Source organism: Tyto alba, unplaced genomic scaffold, assembly GCF_018691265.1.
Source record: "Tyto alba isolate M040663 unplaced genomic scaffold, T.alba_DEE_v4.0 Super-Scaffold_14, whole genome shotgun sequence".
In the NCBI taxonomy this organism is placed as follows: Eukaryota; Metazoa; Chordata; class Aves; order Strigiformes; family Tytonidae; genus Tyto; species Tyto alba.
The window spans coordinates 22203114-22228970 of record NW_024881276.1 but is presented as its reverse complement, the minus strand read 5'-3'; the positions used below and the strand labels follow the sequence as shown (position 1 = coordinate 22228970).

At 42.3% G+C, this 25857-nt stretch overlaps 1 protein-coding gene and 1 long non-coding RNA gene across 2 annotated transcripts; both read right to left on the bottom strand.

Annotated features, from left to right (window-relative positions):
• Positions 1-884: 884 nt before the first annotated feature.
• On the bottom strand, positions 885-9000 carry LOC116961948. The gene is made up of 3 exons (XR_004407264.2): positions 5589-9000; positions 1517-1671; positions 885-1416 (listed from the first exon to the last, which is right to left on the bottom strand). It is a non-coding gene; the product is annotated as an uncharacterized LOC116961948 (long non-coding RNA).
• A 1541-nt stretch (positions 9001-10541) lies between these two features.
• Positions 10542-24511, bottom strand: ATP6AP2 (ATPase H+ transporting accessory protein 2). Its single transcript, XM_042788566.1, has 9 exons — positions 24333-24511; positions 21581-21711; positions 19199-19327; positions 16704-16799; positions 16368-16505; positions 15963-16016; positions 14471-14620; positions 13309-13425; positions 10542-12442 (listed from the first exon to the last, which is right to left on the bottom strand). The coding sequence occupies exons 1-9, from the start codon at positions 24400-24402 to the stop codon at positions 12248-12250; spliced, it is 1080 nt and encodes a 359-aa protein (XP_042644500.1). The 5' UTR covers positions 24403-24511; the 3' UTR covers positions 10542-12247.
• Positions 24512-25857: the final 1346 nt, after the last annotated feature.

Here is a 25857-nt window from a genome sequence, read left to right as displayed (position 1 = left end):
CTGACTCTCCCCATTAAACTCAGTTTATAATTTTAGAGAGGTTAGTTTTAGGAAAGCAGTGGGCAAATAGCTCTGTAGGATTCCTTGTTTGACCTTAAACAAAATATTTGCTGGTGAAGGCCTGAACAAGCAAAGGCAGATTTTTAGGTTGCCATGTGACAAACCTGGAATCCATCCAAAAGGGACTGGAAGTGTTCTCCATCTTCCCACAACTCTCTTGTTCTAGTCCAGCTTGGCAATTTTGCAGAGAACGCCTCTCACGTTTGTCTTTGCCTCCGTTGTTGGCATCTGTGAGCTGCTCTCTCGCTCCTCGGTGTAGTTATGCAGCGCTCTCAGACACTTCTGACCTGCCTCTGCCAGCAGCAGGGCTCCTCAGTTAACCAAACTAACCAAAATAAATTTTAAAAGGAATTTATTTTTCTCTGCTTTTTTTTCCTGCCCCACAGATTCTTGGAGCTTTTTGTGCTACAGTCAAGATTTTGCATGCATCACGCTATGACTCTGGAGGACTTTAGTTAGCAAAGCTTACACAAGGAAATGGTTTAACAAAATAATAAAGCCAACCTGCCATTATCGGGCTTTGGAGCAAATGTAATTATTTGAAAGCCTATTTATGTCTAAATAGCTTGATTTAACACTACGAGAAAATTTTAAGAAATGTAAAGTTTTAAATGGTTAAAAAGTTTAAACTGGATTTATTACAAAATTAATCTTTTATGGAAATTCCAATTCCCATTGAGATAGCTGAGATGGTGGTACTGGGGTTTGGGGTTGGATTTTGTTGTTTAGGTGGTTTTTTTTTCCAACATGAACATCATTGTGTTTTTGCAAATCTGAATATAGCAACATTGTGCTGAACAACAACAACAAACAGAAAGTGAGGCTGACCAGTCTGTATCACTGTTTTACTTCAGTGCTTTTCATAGCTTAGTTTTTAAGGAAAGACATCAAAATCTTACTCTGATTCTCTTTGATTTTCCAAATTTCCCCCCCCATTTGAGTTGCAGAGGCATTTAAATAAACAAATAAACAAAAGTAATCCCCTCCATCCCATCCCAAATCTTTGCCAGGGTGCCCCACGTGCTGAAACACGCAGGATTAGCCTGGTTCAGGGACTGGCAGAGTGTGGGTTAAAGCTGACGAAATGAAGATCATGAAAGTGGTGCATGAACAAGCCAGCCCAGAAAACTAATTCACACGGTCCTCTCGATCGAGGGGTGTCCTGAGGAGCCTGCTTCTGGCTGGTGCCCGTGGGAGCGCGCCGGGGGAGACCTTCCTCAGCGGGAACAGCTCTGGACCCGGGATGGCATGGGGCCTTTTCGAACTCCATAAACACTTCGATTGTGGGAAAGACTTCTTTTTCTTTTCTTTTTCTTTTTTTTTTTTTTTTTTTTTAATACAAAAGTGGCTCTGAACCTAGGTTGAAAGGAAGATGTGGTTAACCCTTTAGTTTCCAGTTGCGGGGGATTGCTTAACATCTTATTTTTAACACTTTTTTTACTTTATGTGAACCCACCTGCTGGAACTCACAACGCTGTCCCATATTTGGCTGCGTTCGACTGCTTTGATAATGTTTTGCATGGAGAAACTGGGTCATTATTTTTTTCCCCTGCAATGCCTCTGTTTCATTCTTGCACCTTGAAGTCTTTGGGCAAAAGCTGACGTGGGAGCCTTAGGAGAAAAAAAAAAAAGGCAAATAATAGCTGGGGTTCAGTTGTAAAATGCTGCCCACGTTGGTAATTTCTGACCTTTAATTTTGGATATGCACTTACAAAAATTGTGCTGTCAGAACCCTGTTTTTCTGCTCTACATAAAACTGGTTTTGGCAGTCTCTGCTATTGTCTGGCTAACAGCTTCCTCCAGCCCTCCTCCCTGCACAGCTCTTGGTTGTTTTCCTCCATAGATCAGGAGTTAAAATAAAGCTTTTAGAAAATGTGGCATTTCCTCCTCCTCCACTCTTCTATTGTCACAGATGATTTGATAGAACAAATCTAATTTTACCTTTAGCAAGTGGGGTATTTTTTGTTGGTTTTGCTTTTTTTTTTTCCTTGTTGTTTCAAACAGCAATTCTTATAATAACAGTGGAAGTGTTCTTTCAAATGAAGTGTTGATTTTCCTGGGAAAAAAAATCCTCCAGCCTAGCATTCTCTGGTTCCACATATTTTTTTCCTAAAATTTGTAGTAGCTTTTCAGTTTATGTGAGTACTTTTAACCTCATGCTTACTTGGGACATACCTGGATCCATACGAAAATGAAAATAAATATTTTTCCCTTTAACTATTTACTATATCACAGTTACTTGCTATTTGGCTCTGCAATATACTCAGTAAGGACATAGAAGTATCCCTTCAGATGGAATATTTTCAGCATTTCAAAACCAAAATTTTTGTTTTGGAAGGGTTTTCCACTTCTGTTCTCCTTGTCTACTTGGAGGAAGAGTGCCCACTCTGTGCGTGGTCCCCTCCACCTATCCCTCCCCATCCTGACCATCAGTGCTCTGTTGCCAAAAGCTGACATTTATCTTAGACTTTAATCTGAGAACCTGTGCTTCACTTCACAGATTATCTTTGTACATTTGTTTCCGACATGAAAACTTAGTTCTTTTCCCCATCCTCTCAGCACCGAAAAATCCTTCAGGTGTTTCAGTGTCGGGCATGGCAGAAATTTACCGTCCCTCTGTTCGAATTCTCATGGAGCACGGAGGTGCGGTCCAGCACTGAACCCCCAGCCCCCCCCAGCACATATGCATTGCATAGGCTTATCGCTGCTCGGGGGAGCTGCCCGGGAGCGGCTGTTTCTCAGGGCAGGAGCAGGCTCGCCAGGCCCAAGCAGGCGTTCCTCGGAGCTTGGCATCCCCGGCAGCCTCGCTGCTTCCAAGGACAACTTGCTTATCAGGCATCAAACTGATTTTCAGCGCTGTAGCGTAAAAGAAAACTTTGCAATCTCAGGAAATTATTTTCTCTCGACCATGAACATCGGATGGCAGTTTACCACATTAGTTCGCTCGAGTCCGTTTTCACCAGCAAGGGCGGCAGCCTCATGCCCACCCTCCCTGGTTGCGCAGGTCCTGGGGCAAAAATGGGGCAAGGGTAGCCGAGATTGCCCTCCTGCCTGGGGAGGGGAGAGGCGGGGGGGCTCCACGTGGCACGGTACATTCAATTATGGATGCAAATGACAAAAAGCAAGCCGATGGCTGAGCTGTGCAACAGGCGGCCGGGTCAGTGCTGCGGCAAAGCGGTGTCATCGTGCGGTCGGTCCGACCTGGATGGGATGAGAAACAGCTGGAACTTTCACTCTACGTCCCGCGTCTTAGCGAGCCTCAGCTTTCACAACAGCATGTGGTAAAGCGCCGGCTCGTCCGCTGGAGAAGCCCCAGAATCTGACCCCTCACAGCCTGAGTGAGTTTTAACACGGGGAGGTGTTAAACAGCCTGCCAACACCAAAACCTGGTTGTTTCAGGTGTTTCCTGTATCTTGGTCTTTTCTAGATCCCTACTCTGATCCGTAGCTTTTAAAATAATTTAACCACCATTATTTTTTTGCAGCTCATTGGCGCATCCAAGATCCGAAATGTTTATTTCTGGCTAGAGGACACACAATTTCACATTACACATAAGATACCAGGAAAATGAGGCACTTTCAATGGATTTTTGTCTATATGTGCTACTCCAATGCTTTCAAGAGATGCAGATTATAAAGAACTTTTTGAAGGACAGGAGTGCAGAGGCTACAATGATTTGAAAAACAGAAACATCACCAAAACCAAATTTTAACAGAGACCGGAGAGGAAGAGTTTGAGGAGGGAAAAAATGAAGGTAAGAATATAAATGTTTTTATCTTCTAGCTAAGGTTATGTTTCATGTTACAAGGAAATTCATAAAGGAATTTGGCAAGCAATAGGATTTAAAAACTTAAGCTTTTCAGATATTTTTCCGCCCCCCCTCTGCCAAAGAGTTAATTTAGGCTACAGCAACCAATGACTCCTACACAGTGCTGGAAATGATAGAAACCAGGATTTGTTTTACCACTGCCAACGACCTGAATATTTCAGCAGCTGTGGAATTTGCTAAGAATCGGCTCTGTGGCATCAGTGGCCAAACACAGGCTGGAAAGAAGAAACAAAGGTGATTCCTGTGTGGATGAACTCCTGGCAACCTCTGGGATAACAGAAAAAAAAAATAAATTAAAAAAAAAGGGAGTAGAGGAGGAACTAAAATGCAGAATGGTTGGTTGTGATGTTTAAATCTAGACTGTTTGTTCAAGATGAGGAAGCTGGTCTCAGGACGATGATCGTGGCTCCTACTGCGACACACCAGAGGCTGCTTTCCCCGGCGAGGTTTCCTGGGATGGAGCGGTTTGTCCGGCAGCGAGCTCCTGGCTGGGAGCGCAGGCGGCCCCGGCTCTGCCCCAAGAGGGCAGGGAACGTGGACTTCGAGGGAGCACTGCCCTGAAACGACGCCCAGGCTTTCCGCTGCTGTTCGGACAAGCTGCTTCTCGGCAGGGCTGTGAGGAAGCCCGAGGAGGCGGCAGCGGGCTGGGGGGTGCCCGCGCCCAGCACCCGGGGGGGCCCTGGGGGCTGCCGGCGGCTTGTGCCGCTGGGCTCCCTAAAAGTCAGGGGAGAGGACGGGAGGGGGCTGGTGACCACAGGCTTGGCACGCGTCCTACAGCATCAGCAGCTGCTGGCAGGAGACACCATTTCTTTCAGTGTTGTGCCTGGCCCCTGTGACTCCCTCTGCATTCCCTGTAGCACTGACTCTTCCACTCCCCTGGATAAAAACCAGCAATTAGGGGACAAAGGCAAAATTGAAGTGACCACTGTGCTGCAGGCTGACACTAAGGCCATTATGCTTCGACAGTGCTACCTGTGTCCCAGCATGCTTATTCTCTTGATTTGCTTGTGCTTATTTTTGACATACTTATTTTGGTTTTCTCCAAAAGTAGCACACACCAAAGCCAGTTCCTGGTAGACAGCATCACCTTTGGGATGTTGGTGGTATCAGCGCAGTTTTCCTGCAGATGTTTTTACTGGACATCTTTTTAGGTGGATGTATTCCTATTAGCTTGCTGAGTGTATAAATCCCCATTTTTACAAAATATTGAGCATACTTTTTTCAAAAATCTCCTTTAAAATATGGAAAGTATGTAAAAATATTTCCACTTTTTAATAAAAGTAATGTTTTAAATGTTTTAATAGGGGGAGGAAACCTCCTCGTCCAAAGTTTCATTTGTAAAGACCAATGTAACTCTGTGTGTGTCCGCGTACACACATGCACAAAAGAGATTAAGACCAATTCAGAGAGAGAGAGTGCTTATCTTAGTTTTTGTTTTTTCCAGTTATGCCTCCTCACCCCATCCACTTCTCTGCATAGCTGACAGTTGCCTGCGCTTCGTTTTTCTAGCACATTGTCCTTCCAGGTTACCCAGAGCTACTCTGACCATTTGGGTACCACCAGGCTTCCCTTGGAAACAAGGCCACATTCAGCCATGAAACAGAGCTTCTCTGCTCCCAGGGATATCTATAATACCCTGACGATTTCCAGAGGGCAGAGCTGCTCATTCACCAGCACACCTTAGGTTATAGCAACTCACCTGTTTGCAAAGCTGATGACTTTCTGGGGGTTGGCTGCCCCAGTTAGAGGGGCTCCAGCAGCTGTGGAGGTGGCAGCTCAGCTACCCGGAGCTCTGGCAGCCTCCTCTTGCCACTGTCAGCTAGCTGAAACATTTGAGATAGGTTGATTGAAAATAATTGGTACAGCCGTTTTTATGTATTTTTTCCTCTTTTTTTTTTTTTTTTTTGCTGCAACTGAGACTAAAAGTGACAGAAATAAGAGTTGAGAGCTGTCTGATCACTTAAAGGTTTTTTCTTTCCAAGCTGATGCTGTACATTAGTCAAGATTTTGATTGATGACCTACTGTAGGATGTAGTTAAGAGCTCCCATTTAGCTCTCCTATGTTCCAAATGCTGTAATTGATTACACGGGTATTGTGACAGGCTTTTTTTTTTTTACCAATTCCTTGAGTACTTTTGACCATGGTGTTTTAAGGAAGTACTTAAAATAAGGGGGTTTGATCAGGTAAGTAGGTAGGCAGCACTGAAGTCTTTCAAGTCAGGGACCTTACAGGGTTGGCTAGAAGTTACCAGCTAAATTACTATGAATTTAACTTAGCCACACTGCTTCTATCCCCATTGCCTAATGAAAAGCATATGCTCACTAGATTAAGGGCATGTAAATTTGTCATCATAAATTCATGCACTGGAGCATAATTAAAGTGGAATTTGACTGTCTTTATAAAAACATTTGGTCCAACCATGAATTTTATTTCCCTTATGAAGCATTCTACATATTTTATGATGAGCATTCATGCCAAGAACTTAGCTATGTAGTTTTTGTGATGTTGGGTGACATTGACGGCATTACTAAATTTGATTGCCAGAGTACCTTAGTGTGAAGCTGTTCTTCAGCAACAGAAGAATCTCTTTAAACCCTGAAAACACACTGGCAAGGTAAGCCCCTATTTAAGGGTGGGATTTATGTTCTGAAAGCTGTCCTCAACCACTCTTGAGTACAGATGCAGTTTAGCATGCCTTTTTTACCTATTCTAGAAAAGAATTTCTGGTAATTTTGTTACAGACATCTATCAGAATCTCTAGAGTTTCAGAGCACCCCCTATCCATTCCTGGTGTTAAATAGACTTTCAGCAGACTCACCTCCTGCCTGCCAGACAAACTCTGTCTGTAGGCATTGATTTTCCAGCAGTTCAGGTAGGAGAGTACACTGAAGCACACTACTTGGATGTGGGCTTCGTGCCATCAGTTGGTTTCTGCTCTCTTTATTTGAGAGGAACGTGGTCACCTGGGCTTTCTATACTCTACCTCATCACTGGTCAGGCAGGACACAGGACACGTGTTGCCCAAGTCTGAGTAGAAAGAACAGCGCGGTGATTTCACAGCAGTCATACTGTGCCAGGGCACAAGTCTCTGAGAAGTATGGAAGTGTTGTAATATCTGCTAGTGCTCCACTGACTACAGGAGATGTTTGCAAAAAAAAAAAAAGAATAAAATTAAATAACACAAGCTGAGGGACCCAAATTTGTCACTGGACCAGGAGATTGCTGTCATTTACCACAAGACCAAAGACTTGCCCAGGAGTGGTCCCAGTTCAGAGACCAGCTGTGGTCCGTGGCTGCAAGCAGGGCCTGGAGAGGGTTTGGGGGCAGCGGTGCCAGCATGTGTGCCAGCTCTGCACAAAGGGACTTACGGGAGTCTTTGGTCTCTGATTCAGTGACACACCACACTCCAGTCCTGCTCCTGCAGGGATACAGCTCCTCTGTACACCACTTGGCTTTCACTCACTTCTCTTCCACCTGTCACGCCACGAGCTGCAAGAAGCCCTTTATAGTTTAGTGCCTTGCAAGTAACTGTAGTTCCTCAACAGCAACACCTTGTATTGGTGGCAGAACAGGACAGGAAAGAAACTTCTGGGTTCCCCAATGATTCTGGCAGAACAAAAGAAACTGGACTTGAAATCCTACAGCTCCCCTTCCATCTTCCTTCACCTGCTTCCCTTTCTGTCCTGCAATACCTGTGTGGATGCCTTCTCCCACCTCTACAAGGATGAAAATTCTTATGGATGTCATTCAGGGCTTGCAGAAGAGAAAGCAAAAAATGCAGGACAGTCTCTAACCCTTACTTGAGCACAAAGTTTAATTTTTTTCTAGACAACGTTTGTGATTTTAGCCCAAAGCACCCACTTCACCCTAGCCAAAAACTGTGTCACTACATGGTTCAAAATGTCACTGATGCTGTGGGTTTTTTGTTTTGAGACAGATGCTTATCTCCTTACACTAGACTCTGGCAATGTGCCCGTCACTGCCATTAATCCCCGCAATAGCTCGCAAGGTTGCTCAACATTTGCATTTCAACATCGTTTCTTCACTTCCTCTTCCCTTCCAACCCCCCCCCCAACTCGAGCACAACATTTACACATTTCGTATCTGCTTTAGGCTTTCCTTGCCTGTGTGTTGCAACAGTAGTGCATTGGCTGGAAAAACTTTGAAAGTTGATATATCTGCCACAGAGAAGTACGGAAAGTTGAGGCACAGGCAAAGCCTAGATTATACCTCCCTTCTGCCAAGTTTAGACTTTAGGGGATTATCGAGAAAAAGCAGCATACTGACTCTTAAAAGAACCCTTTATTTTATGGCTTGTTTTCTCTTTTCAATCAAAGCAGCATTTAAGTAAAAGCAACGCTCAGGCTTCAGTTCTGACTTGGAACTCTCTCCTTTTTCAGAAACATCAGCACTTCACGAGAGCAGCTACCCGGACTCTAGGTACTCTCCAGTCCAAACACTGGACAGTATACAACTAAGATCTGAAGCAGACCCAATCAAATACATCTCACCCTTTTGCCAGAGGGCAAGCTCCCTAAGCAAAAACTCTCTTTGGTGACCACATCACCACTCCCTGCAGCAGTTAGATCCTAAATCCTACAGGCAGCACTGTATCGAGCCTTTCCTGGCCTGGCTGAAAGTTGCTTGCTGCTGAATATTGCATAATGACTCTCCTGCCCTTCTCACTTCGAGCAGACAGGATCCCAATACAGGCTGTATTTTCCTTGTATCCCCCTCCCTCAGCCTTCCAGCAATGCCTCAAAAGAACAGTGATAAGTTCCCTTCGGAAAACAAAACTGTGGGCTCCTGCTCTCGCTGCTGTCTTCCTTCACCGAGCTTCACGTGACAGTTTCATTGCTCTCCTGGTAGCACTGTACACAAAACCTATGATTTCTGCCATATCACATAAATCTTTTTACAGTTTATATTCTTGGGATGATTTAAATTTAAAGAGAATGATCAATAGCAGGTCTAATGGTGTTGACAGCACTGAATTCTAAGTACAAAAAGGCTATTCATGACTCAGGGATCAGTATTGTAATTGGCTATTTGATTAGCAGTTAAGGACCAGTACTGTTGTACAATATAACGTCTTGCATACCTAGCTCAAACTAAAGCACAGTGGCTTTAGAGTGGTTCAAAAAGTAGTTTGTGCTGCACAAAGTAACTGGTATTGAGCGCTCAAAAGCACCTTCAGTACCAGCTGGGGGCCTACAGCCACGAGAATAAACAAATGTGGCACTAACACAAGAAGTGGGAATTCAAATGTGCCCTTCGAAGTAGCCTAAGACCAGCTTTAAAAAAATCAGATTAGAACCCACAGCAGCAGCAAGCAGTTGGAACAGAGCTGACAGAACGACCATCTCAACAGCAGGTGATGCATTTAAACCAACCCTATACTGCCAACTTCAGACCGATTACAATATAGCTACCCAGGTATACCTGGCATGCAGATGTTAATGACTGACTTACAATTAATTATACAGCCACTCTAAACAACTAGCTCCTGTAGAACTCTGCACCAGGATCTGAAGTGAACTATTAATCCGGTTAAACCTCTGAATTAAGCAAACTATGAATGCATTAATTCAATATAGACCAGGAAGAAGCTCATGCTGAATTAAGTTGTCACCAAAAAGCCTATAGCGTGACTAATTTTCACTTTGTTTAAAACGAAGAACCCAGACAGCCCAGACAGCCTAATCCTGCAAAAGCATTGAGAGTCCCAGTACTAAGTAGTAGATGTGCAACATGTTTTACCCCTTTTCTTTTTTTTTCCTTGCTGAAACTCTCTACAAAGCTGCAGTTTGAGTTACTGCTGAGAAAAGCAGGTGAACTCTCTCAAACTTCCTGATTCTACAGTGCTTGGCCTATCAGAATCACAATGTAGTATATTTTTACCCCAGAGATATTATTCTTCCATATGACAGAACCTCTCTGAGAGCTTCCTCAGAAAGTCTGTCACAATAAAGTTTCCCGTTTACTTTAATGAATTACAGCAGCTTTACTCTTGTGGCAGAGCTGAGCTCCTCATTTCTAATTGTACATATGGTCACTTCAGCACATTCTGTGATCACTGTAGCTTGTGGCAAAGACGTTGCAATTGACCAGAAAGTTCACCCAACAAGTCTCAGAAATGGAGCCTAAGCTCTCTTTAAGGAATAAGGGAGCAAATATAAAAAGACTTAACAACTGTAAATTATTAATTAGAAATTTCAGAGAGTGATTTGAAGTATGAGGGAACCTACTGCAGAACCTATTTAAAGAGTACCTTAACATTTTAAACCTCTTAAAGTAAGCCACTTTATGGGATTCTGCTTCTCTTAAACACTACTCTTTCATCTGCTTTGTGTCCAAAAAAGCTAAAACCAATGCAAGCTTCTAAATATTCCCAGGGCATTTACCTTTGCCTTACCTTTCTGTCTGCTAACGTTTCACTGCAAACTTGTCCCTGCAATCTGGCAGTAACCTGACAGTGGTCATTCATCCTCCTGTCACATATATATTTTTTTAAGGTATAGTTTAGTTGGAAGGATTCTACTATTAATGTACTACCCCCTTTCTTACTCTAGATCATGCTTTCTGCAGAAATTCTGGGGTACTGTCTTCCATATTAAGTGATCTCAAAACAAAGAAATTTAAAACAACATATAGAGTATCATGTAATAGTTTACTTAGAACATTAGGGTTCATGCCTATCAAACAGGATGAGAGCGCTGTATTTCAATTGTTTTCATAATAAAGTTGTACAGGTTCTTCAGATGGATTTGATTCTCAAAACACTGCAAGTGTGTTACAGAATGTTCAATAATTAAACTACACATTCTTGTCAGAGAAAATGGCAATACAACTTCCTTTATATCTATTGATCGTAATCACCCAAATTAAGTGCCATTAGAAGTAATTTCAAACGATTGTAACATATGCTAAACTAGATTTCCTGGACTTGGGCAAAGCTGCAGCACGTTACTCAATTCAACATGAAACACCGTCCAGGATCTCGAAGACATGAACAACTTCAACCCCACCAAATCTGACACTCCCAGTAAACAAGACAAATCGATTCAATGAGCAGATCTTTTCTGCAAGTGGAACAAATACCTCCTAACAGTAGGGCAAGTTAAGCACATTAGAGGCCAACGAGATGAGAAAGTTAGTTTCCATTCATGTTGCCCAAGTCTGGGAGAATTCCTTTTACCACAGGAGGAAATGAGTTTCAAAGTAGGTAGTTCTAAGAAAGATTCAAGCCAGAGATTAATTGCTTATTTTAACTACACTCGCTATTTGTTTTAGAAAAATTAATCTGTACAAGGTGATCTTCCAACACCTGTTTCTGAACAATAGTTAAAACTAAACTGTTATAGACTTAGGCACACTGTCACATACAGGAGGCTGCTTCCACCTACTCCCTTCAGATGAGTTAATACTAGATAGAAGTAGTCACACCTATAAAGTCACAAAAAATAAATGCATTCAAGAACTGTTCTTTGTTTTATTGAATGGTTTAAGCAGGACTATAATTCAGGTATATTTAAATCAAGTGTTGGTCCACTCTTATCATCAAAAAGAATTGGTTATTTTTTTTTTAATAACAACATCAACACAAATGGAAGGAATATGAAGCATCATAATAGGAACTTCTCACCGTATGTGACGTTAGACCATGATCAGACTGGTGCTACTTCAATATTTATACTCTCCACTATATAGATCAGCCACACTAGTGTTATTTACCTCCAAATCATTAAAGTTCTATGTAAGGGATCCTTCTGTCTGCGGCTCAAATCTGAGCCATCAACGTGAGATCAAAATGCCAGTTATGCCATTAGAATTGTAGTCTTGTAGAAATATTTCTATACTGAGTATTTTACTAAAGAATAATTACTATCCTCTCTGAAGTTACATATAGCCGTTATAAATATTTACATCAAACATTTACAATTGGTTCATAATATATAACACAACAATTTAGCTATAATTTCTAATCTTCCAGTGTAAAAGTTTCAAACAACATGTTGCTATCATAATTTCAATTTATCTCTTTTGCACACAGTCACAGGCAGTACAGGGCATTTCAAAAACTCATGTTACATGATAAAAAAATGGAATGAATGTTACTTCAATAACAATTACTTGGGGGATTGTTTTTTTTTTTTTTTAAAACAAGCAGATTTCAATTTCTAAATCCCATCTGGTGCTACTACTAACATTTAAAGTAGGGCTGAGAGGGAAAAAAATACTTAGAAATAAATACACCTTTAAAAAAATTCCACAGTTAACCATGTCAGAATGTTTTCCACACAGTTTAAAGGAGACCTTACTCTTCATCATTTCCTTGCGCTGTAATACAATGCAGTTCAATCCATTCTTATCTTCTGATTTGTCATCCTATAAATAATGCTGTCATATCCAGGATCCATGTTCCAGAGGTTGTAGGAGATAACTATCACAGCTAAAGCAAGACCTATCATCATCCACAGAATAATGTTGAAGATTACAGAGTAGTTGTAGTTATACGGATAGGCAAGGTTATACGGATTTTCAGTTTCGCTCTGTAATAAGGAAAATGTGCATTACTTTGAAGTGAGCTTGCATACAAAACGCATTCTGACTACGCCAAAAATCTGAGCAACTGAGAGATGAACTTTTTTCCAGAAAATTCTGATGCTAGGGCACAAAATGCCAAAGTGACTATGTGACTAACGTTAATGGAATCCAAAGGAATGGGCTGACAGGAGCCTCGTGAAACCCCGTTAGGATGGAGGCAAAGCCCTGCGCCTGCGAGAGAACAGCCCCAGGTGGCAGCACAGGCTGGGGACTGACCAGCTGGGCAGCAGCTCTGCAGAGAAGGACCTGGAGGTCCTGGTGGATGAGGTGAACAGGAGTCAGCGGCGTGCCCCTGCAATGACGCAGGGCAGCTGCATCCTGGGCTGCTTCTGGACTGTAGGCAGCAAGTCAAGGAAAACAATTTTTTCCCCACCCAGGAGGCAGGACTCGCATGCACTACTGTACTGAGGAGATAACAGCAGAAATGCAAATTCCAACAAGATGTAAGGGAGAAAGTTTTCACAGCGTAAGTGGTTCAGACTTTGGAACAAGCTGCCCAGAGAGGCCGTGGGACTTCCAGCCATGAACTTTTCAAGAACTTGCTTGAACAAGGACCTGAGCAGCTTGATCTAACTCCTAAATTAATCCTGCTTTGAGCAGCAGATTGGACTAGATGACCTCCAGAGGCCCTCTTCAACCTGAATTACAATATGATTAAGTGAAGATCAAGACAGGTAAGATGACCTCTTCACACTCACGCATAAATCAGAGTCAGCATTCTAGTCCTTAAAACAAAGTTGTGCTCAAATGAAGAAGTGATGCAGTTTGGATCACTTAATAAATGACATACAGAAAAATGTGCATCTACTACCTGTGAAGACTGGAGAATGGAGCGAGTCTTCCTCGTGAGGGGAGAATTAAATGCCTTGACAGCTACCATTTCTACAACTGCATTCCCGCTATACAGATTAAACATCTCATCTGCAAACTGGAAAAGCAAAAAGTGTTTTAATTTAAAACCTACAACATAGCCAGGAATTAAGTAGTGTTTTGTTAGCAAGATGTACTAAACCATAAGATTTCAGCTTCAGGAATAATTATGGAAAGTTGTAAAAATGTACACTATTTTAGAATTCCACTAAGAAACTGCCAACTTCTACCCGGTTTACATCATCTCTTTAAAACCCCTCAACCACTGTTCAGCAGACTGTAGCTTGTAGCTGCTTTCTGGGCTGAAACTGGTTCTTTCATCCCTTACAAAAGGCCCACCACCATATAGTCTCCCAGCTGTATGTCTGTCAGTTTCAACAAAATATTTAGGTTCTCCACCTTCCACTGAGAAATTATGAACCTGAATATTTTTATCTGGTCCAAAGATTAGTATGTCTAGTATTTAAATATATTTGCTAAACTGCAAAGGGACCAAAGAGTAATGTTTAGAGGAAACAGTTATTTGGCTTAGCAAATTCATGCTTTTACACTTTTCCATCATGCTTTTGAAACTCTCAAAAGTGACTGGTCTTAATAAAGATTCTGTGTAATGATTACATAAGACATGCTAAAGAACTATTCTCTTGAGCACATTGCTAAATAAACAGCAGTTATTTTAGAGGCTTGGAAATTTGGATTTATACAGCTTTGTGGGCAAGAGGAAACTAACTACTGTACTCTGGCATAAAGATATTTCCACATTTCTGAGAGCCAGTTTTTGCAAGACATACTGGTGGTTTTAAATGCAAGGTATTTTTTTAGAAAAAACAAACATACCAAGTCATGTTGATATATGGTTTCAGTATATTCCTACTCCTTTATGTGAAATACCTGACACACTGTAGAATCATGTCAACACTTTGGAGAGTAACAAATTGTAACATTGAATTTTATAACTGAACTGCAAGCATCAGGCAAACCATTGCCAGCCAATAAAGTGACAATTCAAAGCAGGAGTCAATAAACTAACTCCCTTATAGTTAATACAAAAAATGATTTCCTTAGTATTTCTGTAAGTTTTGTTCATTACATAGAAAGCATACCTTTTGCAAAGAGTCTGCAAGAATTTGAGAAGCATCCTTGAACTGCTGAGAGTCTTCCCCATACCGTTTTCCAACCTCTTCCAAACCAGCCAGTTCCAGAGAATACAGGTCTGGAGAGTGATCTTTGGCTAAGTGCTTGTGTCGAGACAGCTTTGGCACGCCATTGAGGGCAGAAAGAAATTAATTCATTCACAGGTTACTTTAACAACACATTTCACAACATCAGTTTGCTGGGATTAATTCAGCCTCAATTTCCACAGTCATATTCCATATTGATTAGAAAGTGGGATTTCTTGCCAACTTAACTAGATGTCCACAACTGTTTCTTTTCTTATTCTACAGAAGCAAGATGATGATCATCATGTAGTTTCTATTCCAAACATGATGTAATATACATGTAGTGTAGAACAGAAACATTATACTTATTCACATGAGAATAAAACTTGGAGGGGAAAAAACAAACAAAACAAAACCATAACTACAATACTTGGATACTACTATTTCCTCTGCTGAAGCTGGCCCTTGCAAAACTGAGTAGGTTGCATCTTCTACATTGCTGTTGCCTATGTACAAAAGTAGCTTACTTAAGGAGTATCATCCCATCATCATAAAATCCAACCAATATAATCCAAATTATCTTAAAGGAGAGTAGTGATATTCTTGCATTTCTACAGGTGTGAAAGAAAACAGTCTCTGAAAGCAAGGAATTTAATCTGTTCCTATCTTCCCATCTATTTTAACTGCAGCATTTCTAGTCTGCAAGCCCAAACCAAGTTATTCTACCACATTTTCTCAAGAGCCCCATTTCACTCCACCAAATGTAGACTTCAGAATTTTTCATGACACTTTCTTTCACTTTAAGTAGCTGAGGGCTGCAGCTTAAAGGACATTAAAAACAAACAAACAAAAAAAAAAAAAACCCAAAAAACAAAACACACCTCAGAACAAACCCTAAACCACAGCAATGAGACAGTAGCTTCTTAGTGAAAAGATCGTAAGAACTAAAATCTTACCCTTCCATTGCAGCATTTCTATCCATCACTATTCACACTATACAAAAGTCACTCTAATCTTTTCAGATAAAATGTCATGGTTATATTTTGAAGTAAAATGGTGGACAGGGCAAAGAACATATTCTTAACTACCATTATACTTCTCAAATAAGAAAATAACGAAAGCCCCAAGAAATTCTTCATTGAGCACTTCCTGTGTCTTTGGGTATGGAGAAATAGCAGCTCAGAATTCCCCCTGTTCTCACCAAACACAATACAAAAGAAACTATAGATGATTAAGGTTCTCATCTTCTCCTGTCAGTGACAGGGCTGATACAAATAGCTTGAGAGTGCATAATTGAAACTGGTACAACCCACTGATGACACACCTGAATACATATCCCTGGTAGCCAATTACCCTGGCTATGGCTTCTCTACCTTTAAAGGAGAGCTCTGAAGTTTGTGATACAAGATGGGGAAAGTGTTTCAAAAAACCTTACCAGGCTTGCAATATCATGTAGGACTTGTAGTTCTGACAGAAAAAGCAAGTCAACCTGGGGGAAGAGGCAGAAAGAAAGAGAAATCTGTTTCCTTTCATGAAGCCAAAGTTAGGGAAGTCTCATTTTGTTGCAAGTCTCAGTATTTTATAACAGGTTATGTCTGTTACAGCATCCGAACATGCCAGAAGGAAATTACTCTTTCAATAAAGTTACTTATAAAAAAAAAAAAAAAAAAAACAACAAACAACCACTTTAAAACTCAGTCCTTAGAATTAAGTTAAAAAAAAAAAGAGTGGGTTCTCCTAGGCAAAGCAGGAGGAAAAAAAAAAAAAACACCAACATAAGCTAACTAAGAATATTGGAAAAAAATGTAAAAGAAAGTTCCCACTGATTAAAGCTTTTTACCTCATTGTTTCTGCTGAGGGAGTTGAGAGGAAGGGAGCTGAGAATGGAGTTGTCCTGGAATAAGCGGTTTCGTAGTTGGCGCAGCGTAACAGAAAGATCTTCAAATACAGAGTTTGCCTTGCCCACCATGTACACTCTCTGCAGGAATAGTCATGGTTTAATAACAACAGAGGTTAGTTTTTAGTTTTTCCAGTCACACATTAATAATCAATCATACTCGCAATCTCTCTCCAATGCAAAATATTTCATATGATCTATTGGTTTTGCTCCAGCCACACAAGTGGAAAGAGGTTTACTATTTACAACATCTGGAATCAGAAGTGAAGCAATACTCACCTCCTCACTGGGGGCCAGCTGCAAGACCACAGGAGTTTCCTCAGAGAACAAAGTATGAATAGCATTTGCAACACTGTCAAGACTGAAAGGAACAGCCTGGAAGACAAGGTCTAGTTAGATTTTTGGTTAAAACAGGGCTTAATGATATGAGAGGAGGTAATTTGCTTAACTACAGAAGTCTGAAAAAAATAGGACAACCTCTTTTTGAGTAAAGAGTATTTCTATAATGATAATAAATAATAGGAGCCAATGTGCAAAACAAAACATCAACTGTGTATCTATTAACAACTTATTTGCATGTACGGCAGACACAATATGTTTTTAAGAACTCCAGGGGGGCATGACTGTGTAATTAAGAGGCTTACTTAAGCTAAGAGTACAGCCTTGTCTATCAGTAAAGCAGGATGAACAAACATAGAAGCAATACAAACGGGGAAACCAATCTTAGTGGAAATGGAAAGTTATGAACCACAGAAAACTGATGAATGAAAATATACCAGTAGAAAGACCAACTGCTCAAACACCAAAAAGCCATATAAAAAATTACTAAGAATAAAAGAAATCTCAGCACAATATAGTGCCATTACTGGCAAGCTAATAAACATGTTAGTTTTTCTAAACACTCCTGTGCTTCATCTAAAAAAAGCAGAATGGCACATTTGCATTCACTAGTTAAAAAGCATAAAAATATTTTTTCTAAGAAATTTTAGTAAATCTGTAAGCTAGGATACTTTGTACCCAGCAGTCCTGAACATGGACTCAGTGATGATCATTTGAAACTATTCTTGAATATCGGAGAATCAGTACTTTGCCAGCATACGTTTGGGGCAGCTCATTTGAAGCCATAGCAGCATTAACTGAACCAAATAAAGCTTAGGAATATTATTTCCTACTAATGGGAAATAAAGAAAATATGCATTATGTACACATCAGAACTTTATCAAAGTTACAAGTGCAAATATGCCTGAAGACTTCAAGTGTATCTAAGGTTTCCGCAAGTTATCAATGCCTACAGTCAGGTGCAGACAAATCTAAATCAGTTTTGGTCCAGACACCATTTCAGCAATGCCAACACGTAACCGTGACTAAACTAGTGAGCTGTGCTTGAAAGCTGATGTGAAAGCAGATCTGTGTTAAGTTGAATTTGACCCAAGTTCACTGTAAAGCCACATAACATTCAAATTAAATGCCTGTATTTTTAAAAAGATTAAAAGACTGCCTGAGAGCTGTAAAAGTAATTTCACAGGGAAATCATCACCTCATCTTGGGGCGTGCAACAGGGTGTCAATATTAAACAAAACACTATTCAACATTGTCCCTGACAATTTCACAGTTTGACTAAAATAATAAAATGTTAAATAATAATTCTTAACAGGAACACAGGAGTCATCCAGTGCCAAAATGCATGGTAAATTGGTGCAAAACAAAGTTTTTCAAGATAGGCAGAAGAATTAACTAACTAGAAGTAACCTGAAAAACAACTTATTTGGAAAGGGTTTGTGGGTTCATGCTGGACAAACAACAGCTCAACATGAACTGGTCTGATATTGCAGCAAAAATTATTAAAGCAGACAATGTATTTATAAAGAAGTGAGTAGACACTGTACAGTTACCAATATTTTATAAGTTACTGTGTTCCTGTGAAGGTATGTGTGGAGAAAATCATACAACAAGAGAAGAGGCAATGGGCATAAGTTTAAAGACAAGAAATTCTATCTGAACACAAGAACAGCATCTTTTTACTGTAAGGGTGGTCAAATACTGCCACAGGTTGCCCAGAGAGGCTGTGGAGTCTCCATCTGTAGAAGATATCCAAAACCCAACTGGATACAGCTCTGGACAGCCTACTCTAGCTGGGGTTGAACTAGATGATTTCAAGAGGTCCCTCCCAACCAAAATGATTCTGTGATGCTGCAACAAGGGTGAGAGAAGAATCTCAGCAAAGACAGACAAGGACAGCAAAATGTAATGTGATTTGCTGTTTTCTTTTTGACACAGTATAATCAAATTGTATCTCAAAGTGCTGTGTTTCAGACAAGCACTTGAGGAAAACTCAATGACTGCTTAGAGGGTGGTACAGTATATCAAAGAATCAACATCATATAGAACACACATTCAGCTGAAGCAAAAAAAAGCAGAAGTTAATGATTCTGACTATGAAACAGTAAGTTAACATTGGAAGCAGTGGATTCTCTGCCTCTTGGTACAAACATATTAAAACCAGGTGCTTTTCAAGGAGAACATGCTTTGGTCAAACAAGTTACTGACCTCAACACAGGAGGCCCTGGGTGATCCCAAAGGCCTCTCACCTTGTACAGGCGTCTGACAGAATTATTTATCTATACAGCCTGATCCATTGTTCTAGGGGGGTATGTGAACTTCAGGTGAAGTAAGAAATAAGTAAATGTCAAGGACTACAGCAGAGAGCCATGTACTTCTCATTAGCTCACAAGAGTCACAGAAATTATGCAACAGTTCCAAACATGGATACTCACGTTCTCAATAGGGTAAGAAATCCCTTTCACAGGCAACGTCAGCTTGTCTACTCCCTTCACTGTTACCAGCACAGTGGCTCGTGGTCTGTGAAAGAGATCACCCACTGCAAGCCCCGGCCAGGAAAGGTCCTATTACAAAACAGTAAAAAAAAAACTGTATTTCACAGGGAGAAAGAGAGGAGCCCTCCCCCACCATTACAGCAAAATAACTTACTATCTTAATATGTCTGTACAGGACAGCCTGTTGGAAGTTTCATGGGGAAGTAAGTTAATGCTTTCATCTTGAATAATGCTGTCTCAAGCTAACCATGAGGAAACTGTTAGTTTAAAAGCTGCCACTAATTTCATAGCAAAGACTACACTGAGAAAGCATTATACATATTGGATATATCAAGAGTTATTTCCCATAATTAAATTAGAAATATCATAGTCTGTATTTAATAAGTGAAGGCTGAATTTAAAAAACAAAACAAATAAAGCCCACAACACACAAAACCAAAACCAAGTCCTTTTAGAAACACCACAGAAAGAGGCTTAGTCTCATTAAAACACTAACATCTTGATATTTTCAGTACCAGCAAGAAACGGGGGGGGGGGGGGGCGGGGGGGAAGAAAGGGAAGTGTCAGTCATACCAACAGCCTACCAATCTAAAACTTACAAATTTGTATAGAAACATAAAGATTCCTTAGTAACTTACTACAGTTATGTATCAGTAACAGCACAGTGAAGACTACCTGGCTGGTTTATTTAGGCACTAAATACAAATTCATCTATTTGGAATGAATTCAACAAACTTCTCCATTTGTCTAAAACACACAACTGCCTAAGTTTTATGAAATCAATTATACTTGGATTTTAGAATTAAATGTCATTGATGCTATGATCTGCATCACCTCAAAGAAACAAAAGAAAAACCTTTTAAAGTATCATCAGGGACAAAAAAGGGTTCAGTTTTATCCTGCCTTAACAGGGGAGGAATGTTTTTGAGAATCCCCAATGTAATGCAGTAAGAATTCTAAATTCTCTACGTGCCCCTGCTGCACTGCCAATTTATGTTTCTAGACTACAGCCTTGATGTAAACTGCAAAATGAGTGTTTGGGCCCTGCAGTATTCTCCATACCAGGGTTGGAAGCTGCCTACACGGTGGTCTCTGCCCCAGTGACAATGCTGATAACTCTCAGTTTCAGGGCTTAACTGAAGAGAGGAATTTAAATACTTCCTTCCTTGCTCGTTTCTACAGAGAAAAAGGATGGTGCAGACCCATCACAGCAAATTAGCTTTGGTACAGGCACAGACTGAGTACAGAAACACTTTTCTTCCCTCATAGCCTCATCATACTTCCAGATGACCAGTATACCAAAAGTCAAGTGTTAAAAATGGGCCAAACCCCACTGTCCTGCTGGGTGTCCTTACCTGCAATGCACACAATACCATGTGATGTACTGGTTTTCCTTGATAAAATAACCAAAACATACTGCTTAGGAGTACTACTCATAAGATTTTATTACTAGTTCAATGAAAAAGAAGCGTAATTAATTGGCAGCAAGATATTTTCAGACAAATTCCAAAACACGAGCTAAACAGACCTGCATTTAAACCAGACTCTTGCCTAGCTACAGTATGGAAGAAATGTGAACCGGCCTCCCTCACCAGCCTTGTGAGAATAACCCAGCTTGTAGCTTTGAGTACCTGGCCACACAGACACTGCTCAGCTATTACACTTTCACGCAGTGCTTCAACAGCCACTCATCCCACATAAAATTCAGTAGGCAACATAGAATCTATCCAAGGGCTCCTACTCATGTGCCCCACTTTAAATATCACTAAAGCTATAGTCAAAAACCTGATTTGGGAAAACGCTACCACAAATTAGGTTTTCAAGTCTTTGGATTACATCTTAAGTATTCAGTCTACTTGTTCTAATTAACTATGCTCCACAGACAAGCTTGCTGATCTGACAAAACACCTCTCTAGCCAAGCCATTTCTCACAACCTTCAGAGTACCCAAGAGCAGAGCTCTACGATATCTGGTAGGCAAGAAGTGACAGTGATTTCCACAGATTCTCGGTACACGACCACAGATGGGGGGATGTAGCACATGTTTGAGCCTCAGAGGAACTGAAGAACAGCACTGTAAAGACTTCCCAGGCTCGCTTCCTTCTACAGCTGATGATTCAAATTAGCCGGCTAGCACAGCCTTTTGCTGCTCATATGACTGACATAGCCCCGTGCTTGGAAACCAGACTCTGACAAGTCACGTATTTCCCAAGACAAGCAGGATGATATTTTATGTATTCGAGCACATGACAGGAAGATTTGCATCTTAAGTGAGTAGGTCTGTAGTTTTAGAGGATTTTCCAAATCGAAACCTGAAACGTACATCTTCAACAGAAAAGCCCATGGATAACGCAGCTACATCTGGGATCCGCTCGCCAGGAATGGGCCAACTTCCATCTCGAAACACAACTGACTGAGGTGATCGTAAGACACTAAATTCATCACCGCATACACCTAAAAAGCAAATATAAAAAGCTGTCAGAGTTCTTGCAATCTTTCCCTTATATAACACAGAAAAAGAACTTCTTAGAGCTTTCATTCCTTCTTCCTCCCTCTCACCCCTATCAGTTTATGTAACACAAGTAAGGAGAACCCATTGTTTTAATGCTCTGGAGTATAAAATAAGGTTTCTATACAGCAATGACTAAGGATGGACAAATTCACATTAACAAAAGCATGACAATTATTCAAGCAGCAGCACAGTACACTTCTGCATACCCACTAGCACCTTGTGAGTGGTGTTAACAGTTCAGCTCTGGTGACACGAACTCTCAGCAGCGCCAGGCAGACTCCAAAATCCCGTTAGCTCGCAAGTAGCTATGCACCAACACGACTCCGTATGCTTCCAGAACTGCTTGGCATAACACCTCTTTTCACACAGACAACAGCCTGAGCCACTGAACCCAGAGCCAGGAGGATCAGCCGAGTTTGTCAGTGCTGGCTTAATCAGAGCACTGCCAGGAACAAGCTGGCTTCTGCAGAACAGCTCCGGTGCCTCTGCTCTGCCTTCTCAGCCACATGACATTGTGAGTCCTTCTTTTTCCTTGGATGTGGTACTGGACCTAAGATGATCGTGTGAAGCCACAACCTGCAACACTTCTCATGTTGCATTTTCACTCATTTGGGATCCCCCTTCACTCTCTTCCCCATTACCTTGAATAGCAAAGTTGACTAAAAGCATATTCCTAAACTGTATTACGATGACAGTAATTTACTGTGTAATAAAGTCAGAAAGGACTCCACAGACATAAGAGATGGGCTTATTTCAACCTAGCTTCCTATTTAAAGTCACTTAAGCATAATCGCAATACTGTGTATACAAACATTTATCTAAATAAATTTTAAAATGTATTTGGTGTATAAGCAGTAAGATGCACAATGCAAAATTTCAGCCATATCCTCCCCCAATGAGTAATCTGTGTAGGTTTCCAACAGAAAACTAATCTGACACAAGACTCTAGAAAATCAAGTAAGAGGGCAATAAATATTTGCAGGCCATTTAATGTGAAGTTCTAATTATACAATCGATCTGACCACATACTTCAAAATTACATGAACGAGATAACCATCTAAAGAAAAAAAAAAAGTATTTACTCATATGATCACTGAAGATTAGTTACCAATCCATGCAGCTACACAAAATTGTTTTCCTGGGCATCTGCAAATCTAAAGGCTAGTTACAAAAACAACGCAATAGTAAATTGATGTGTTGTGCAGTTATAATCTTCCCTAACATTAATTTAACCAATGTGACCTTGAAGATGCTGTTTTAAAGCTTGGATCATGATCATGCATACAAATGTTGACAGTAAATCTGAGCTATGTTGTAATAAACATACTAAAGGAACAAAGTACTGCTGGGGAAGGGTGGCAAAAGGAAGGAAACTGGCCAAAACAACAGATGTATATGGAGCAGATTCAAGCATTTTTTGTTTTAAACTGATAAGTGTTTTTTTGATGGCCTGCTATCAATTTTAATGGTATATCAACTTGCATTTTGAAGGACAGAAATGTTTCCAGACCAATTTGTTTAAGAAGGAGTTTACGAAGTTGCTACAAATATTTTTGCTCAGTCTGTAGGATTTCACATACTGCTCTCCACAAAGCTGTACAACAATCACGCATGTGATTTAGGGCAAGTTGGCTTACTTAGGATAAGATTGCTTAGGTGGAAAAAATTAGAGCATTACCCTTTTCAATTAAATTTGCTTGGTTAGACTCATCGATGATCTCAGTGATTAAAACTGAATTTGAACTTGGGAACACAAGCCTTCTCAGACACACTACAATTTCCTGACCATAAAAACCCCACTAGGCCACATAAGCCATTAAGTCTAGAGGGTAAATTCTGAGATGCAATTTACACTGTGTACGGTTACCCACCCACCTACAGAAAACTTAATCGAGTTTCTACCTTGCCGAAGTTGTGCCTCAGGAGAAATTTAGCTCTCAAAAGCCTTTGCAAGCCTGGACTGAAGAACGCAGGTACATTGGGTGAAAGCTCTTTGTGGGGCCTGGAAGCCCTACGCGCAGCTCGCAAGCCTGACTCACAACGGATGACAGAAAGCCTCCAGCCATCACAAAAGCAGCTCAGCAAAACACGCAAAAAAAAACCCCCACAACGATGGGTGTCCATCGAACACCCCCCTTCCCCCCCCCCCCGCGGCCCTTCGCTACTGGGGGGCGGGGGAACTGCGAGCGCAGCCGCCGGGGGGCCGGGGCGGGTGGGGAGAGGGGGGGGCAGGGAGCTGCAGCGAGAGCAGAGCCCCCCGCTCCCGCCCCTCCGCCCTGAAGCTGGCGGACACGGGCACACCCCCCAGCGCTGCCCACGGGCCCCCCCCCCCACAGCCCCCCCCCCTCTTCCCGCTCCGAGGGCGCCCCAGCGCCCGCCCAGGGTCGCGCGCTGCCCCCGCAGCCGCTCCGCACGCCCATCACTGTTGCGGCCGGGCTCGCCGAGGCGTGCGGCCACCCCTTGCCCCGCGAAGTCCCTCCGCGGCGGCTACATCGCCCCACCCCCAGCGCCGCGGCTGGGCAGGCCAGCGCTCCCCCGAGCTGGCTCAACCCCGCCCGCTCACCGGCGAGGCACGCCGACGCCACCAGCACCGCCAGCTCCAGGCCGCGGGGAGCCCCGCCGCGCCGCCCCATGCCCGCCGGCCGCCCCACTGCCAAGCGCCGCTGGGAGAACGCCGGGCCGCACCGTCGGACGGAGAACCCCGAGCGCCCCGCCCGCTAGGGGAGCGCTGACGGACAACCGCCGCAGCCAATCTGCGGATGAGATTCAGGGCGGCTGGGCGGGACTCTGCGGGAATGACTGGCGGAACTGACCATTCGCCAGCGAAGCCCACGCCTACCTTGTCACGGGTCTGACCGGTCAGCTGAGACGCTATCCGTCGGGGGCGGAGTCTTAGCTTGAGTGGCGTTTCCATTTGGCCAATCAGAACGTGAGAGATCTCTGCACCATTTTCCTCTCCGCACCGTAAATTCAGAGGGGAGCGGCGAGAAGGCGTAGCCTCGCCGGAGTGAGTTGGCGGCTGATTCGGCCAATCGGAGTGCGAGAGATCGGCGCCTAGCTCCTCCTACCGGTCAGCCGTATGACCGCGGTAGCTTGCGACGGAGGCAGGATTGGATTGGGCGGCCTCAGCGCGGGGGCCGGGAAGGAGACCTGATTGACAGTTAAATGCACCACTCAGCGAGCAAGGGCTGCTGCTCCACCTTCTTCGCACCTGTGTGGGGTGGAGGTCTTTGGCTGTGGGCCTGTGGCCGTAGGTCTGGGTCCCTGTTCTCAGTGGCTGTGGGAGTGCAAAGAGTCCCAGTTCTTTCCCTGTGCCCCTCTGGCAATGCACGTGAGGAGGCCAGAGGGTAGGACAAAAATCCATGTTAAGGGGAGGACTAGTCCATCTAGCGAGGGAGCTTTTTTCAGGGTGGAAGGGGGGCTGTTGTTGGTTTTTTTGTTTTTTTGTTTTTTTTTTTTTTTTCCTCTCTTCAGTGGGGTTTGAAATAGTAACGAGTGTGTGTGTTTATGCCTGACACCTGCCTTAGCACCTCACCCCTGAAAGGCAAGCAAAGGAGCTGAACCAGAGAGATAGGCACCTTTGTATACTTTTTTGGTTTGGATATTTATGGGGGAACCAGTGTTCAATGTCTTGATTGGGTCCATTAAGCAGGTAACGGTTTATTAAGCTGGTGAAGGAGAGGGGCCAAGATGAAGCATTTGTCTGGAAAATCCCTGCCCGCTGCCCTGAAGGTTTGTTGTTGAGAAAGTTACAGTAACGTACGTGCTTGCTCTTCCTGTCCTGCACATCTCACTTCACCTGGTCTTACCTGTAATAGGAACCAGCAGCTGGGTGCGTGCTGTCCCCTGTATGTGTAGTGTTCCTGGAGTGCACCATGACAAATCAAGTTGCAAGTACTTCTTGGGACCTTTGTACAGTTAGGCTCAGGGGTCTTGATGAGACTCTCTACAAGTTGAGGCAGAGAAAACTGGGCTTCGCGGGTGAATTTTCATGTGGTACAGGAGGTTAAGACCTCCATTTCACTATGGAGAACCTCCTGTAAGAAAGACTCTCATTTCTGGCCCGGATTCCTCAGAAAGCAACGTGT

Excerpts from the sequence above, each read along its gene's own strand:
- ATP6AP2 (XM_042788566.1), bottom strand. The coding sequence starts at position 24,402 with ATGGGGCGGCGCGGCGGGGCTCCCCGCGGCCTGGAGCTGGCGGTGCTG. Across the intron at positions 16,506-16,703 it reads AGCTGGCCCCCAGTGAGGAG|AGAGTGTACATGGTGGGCAA; the intron begins GTGAGTATTGCT and ends CTATTCCTGCAG. Across the intron at positions 16,017-16,367 it reads CCCTCAGCAGAAACAATGAG|GTTGACTTGCTTTTTCTGTC; the intron begins GTAAAAAGCTTT and ends CTCTTCCCCCAG.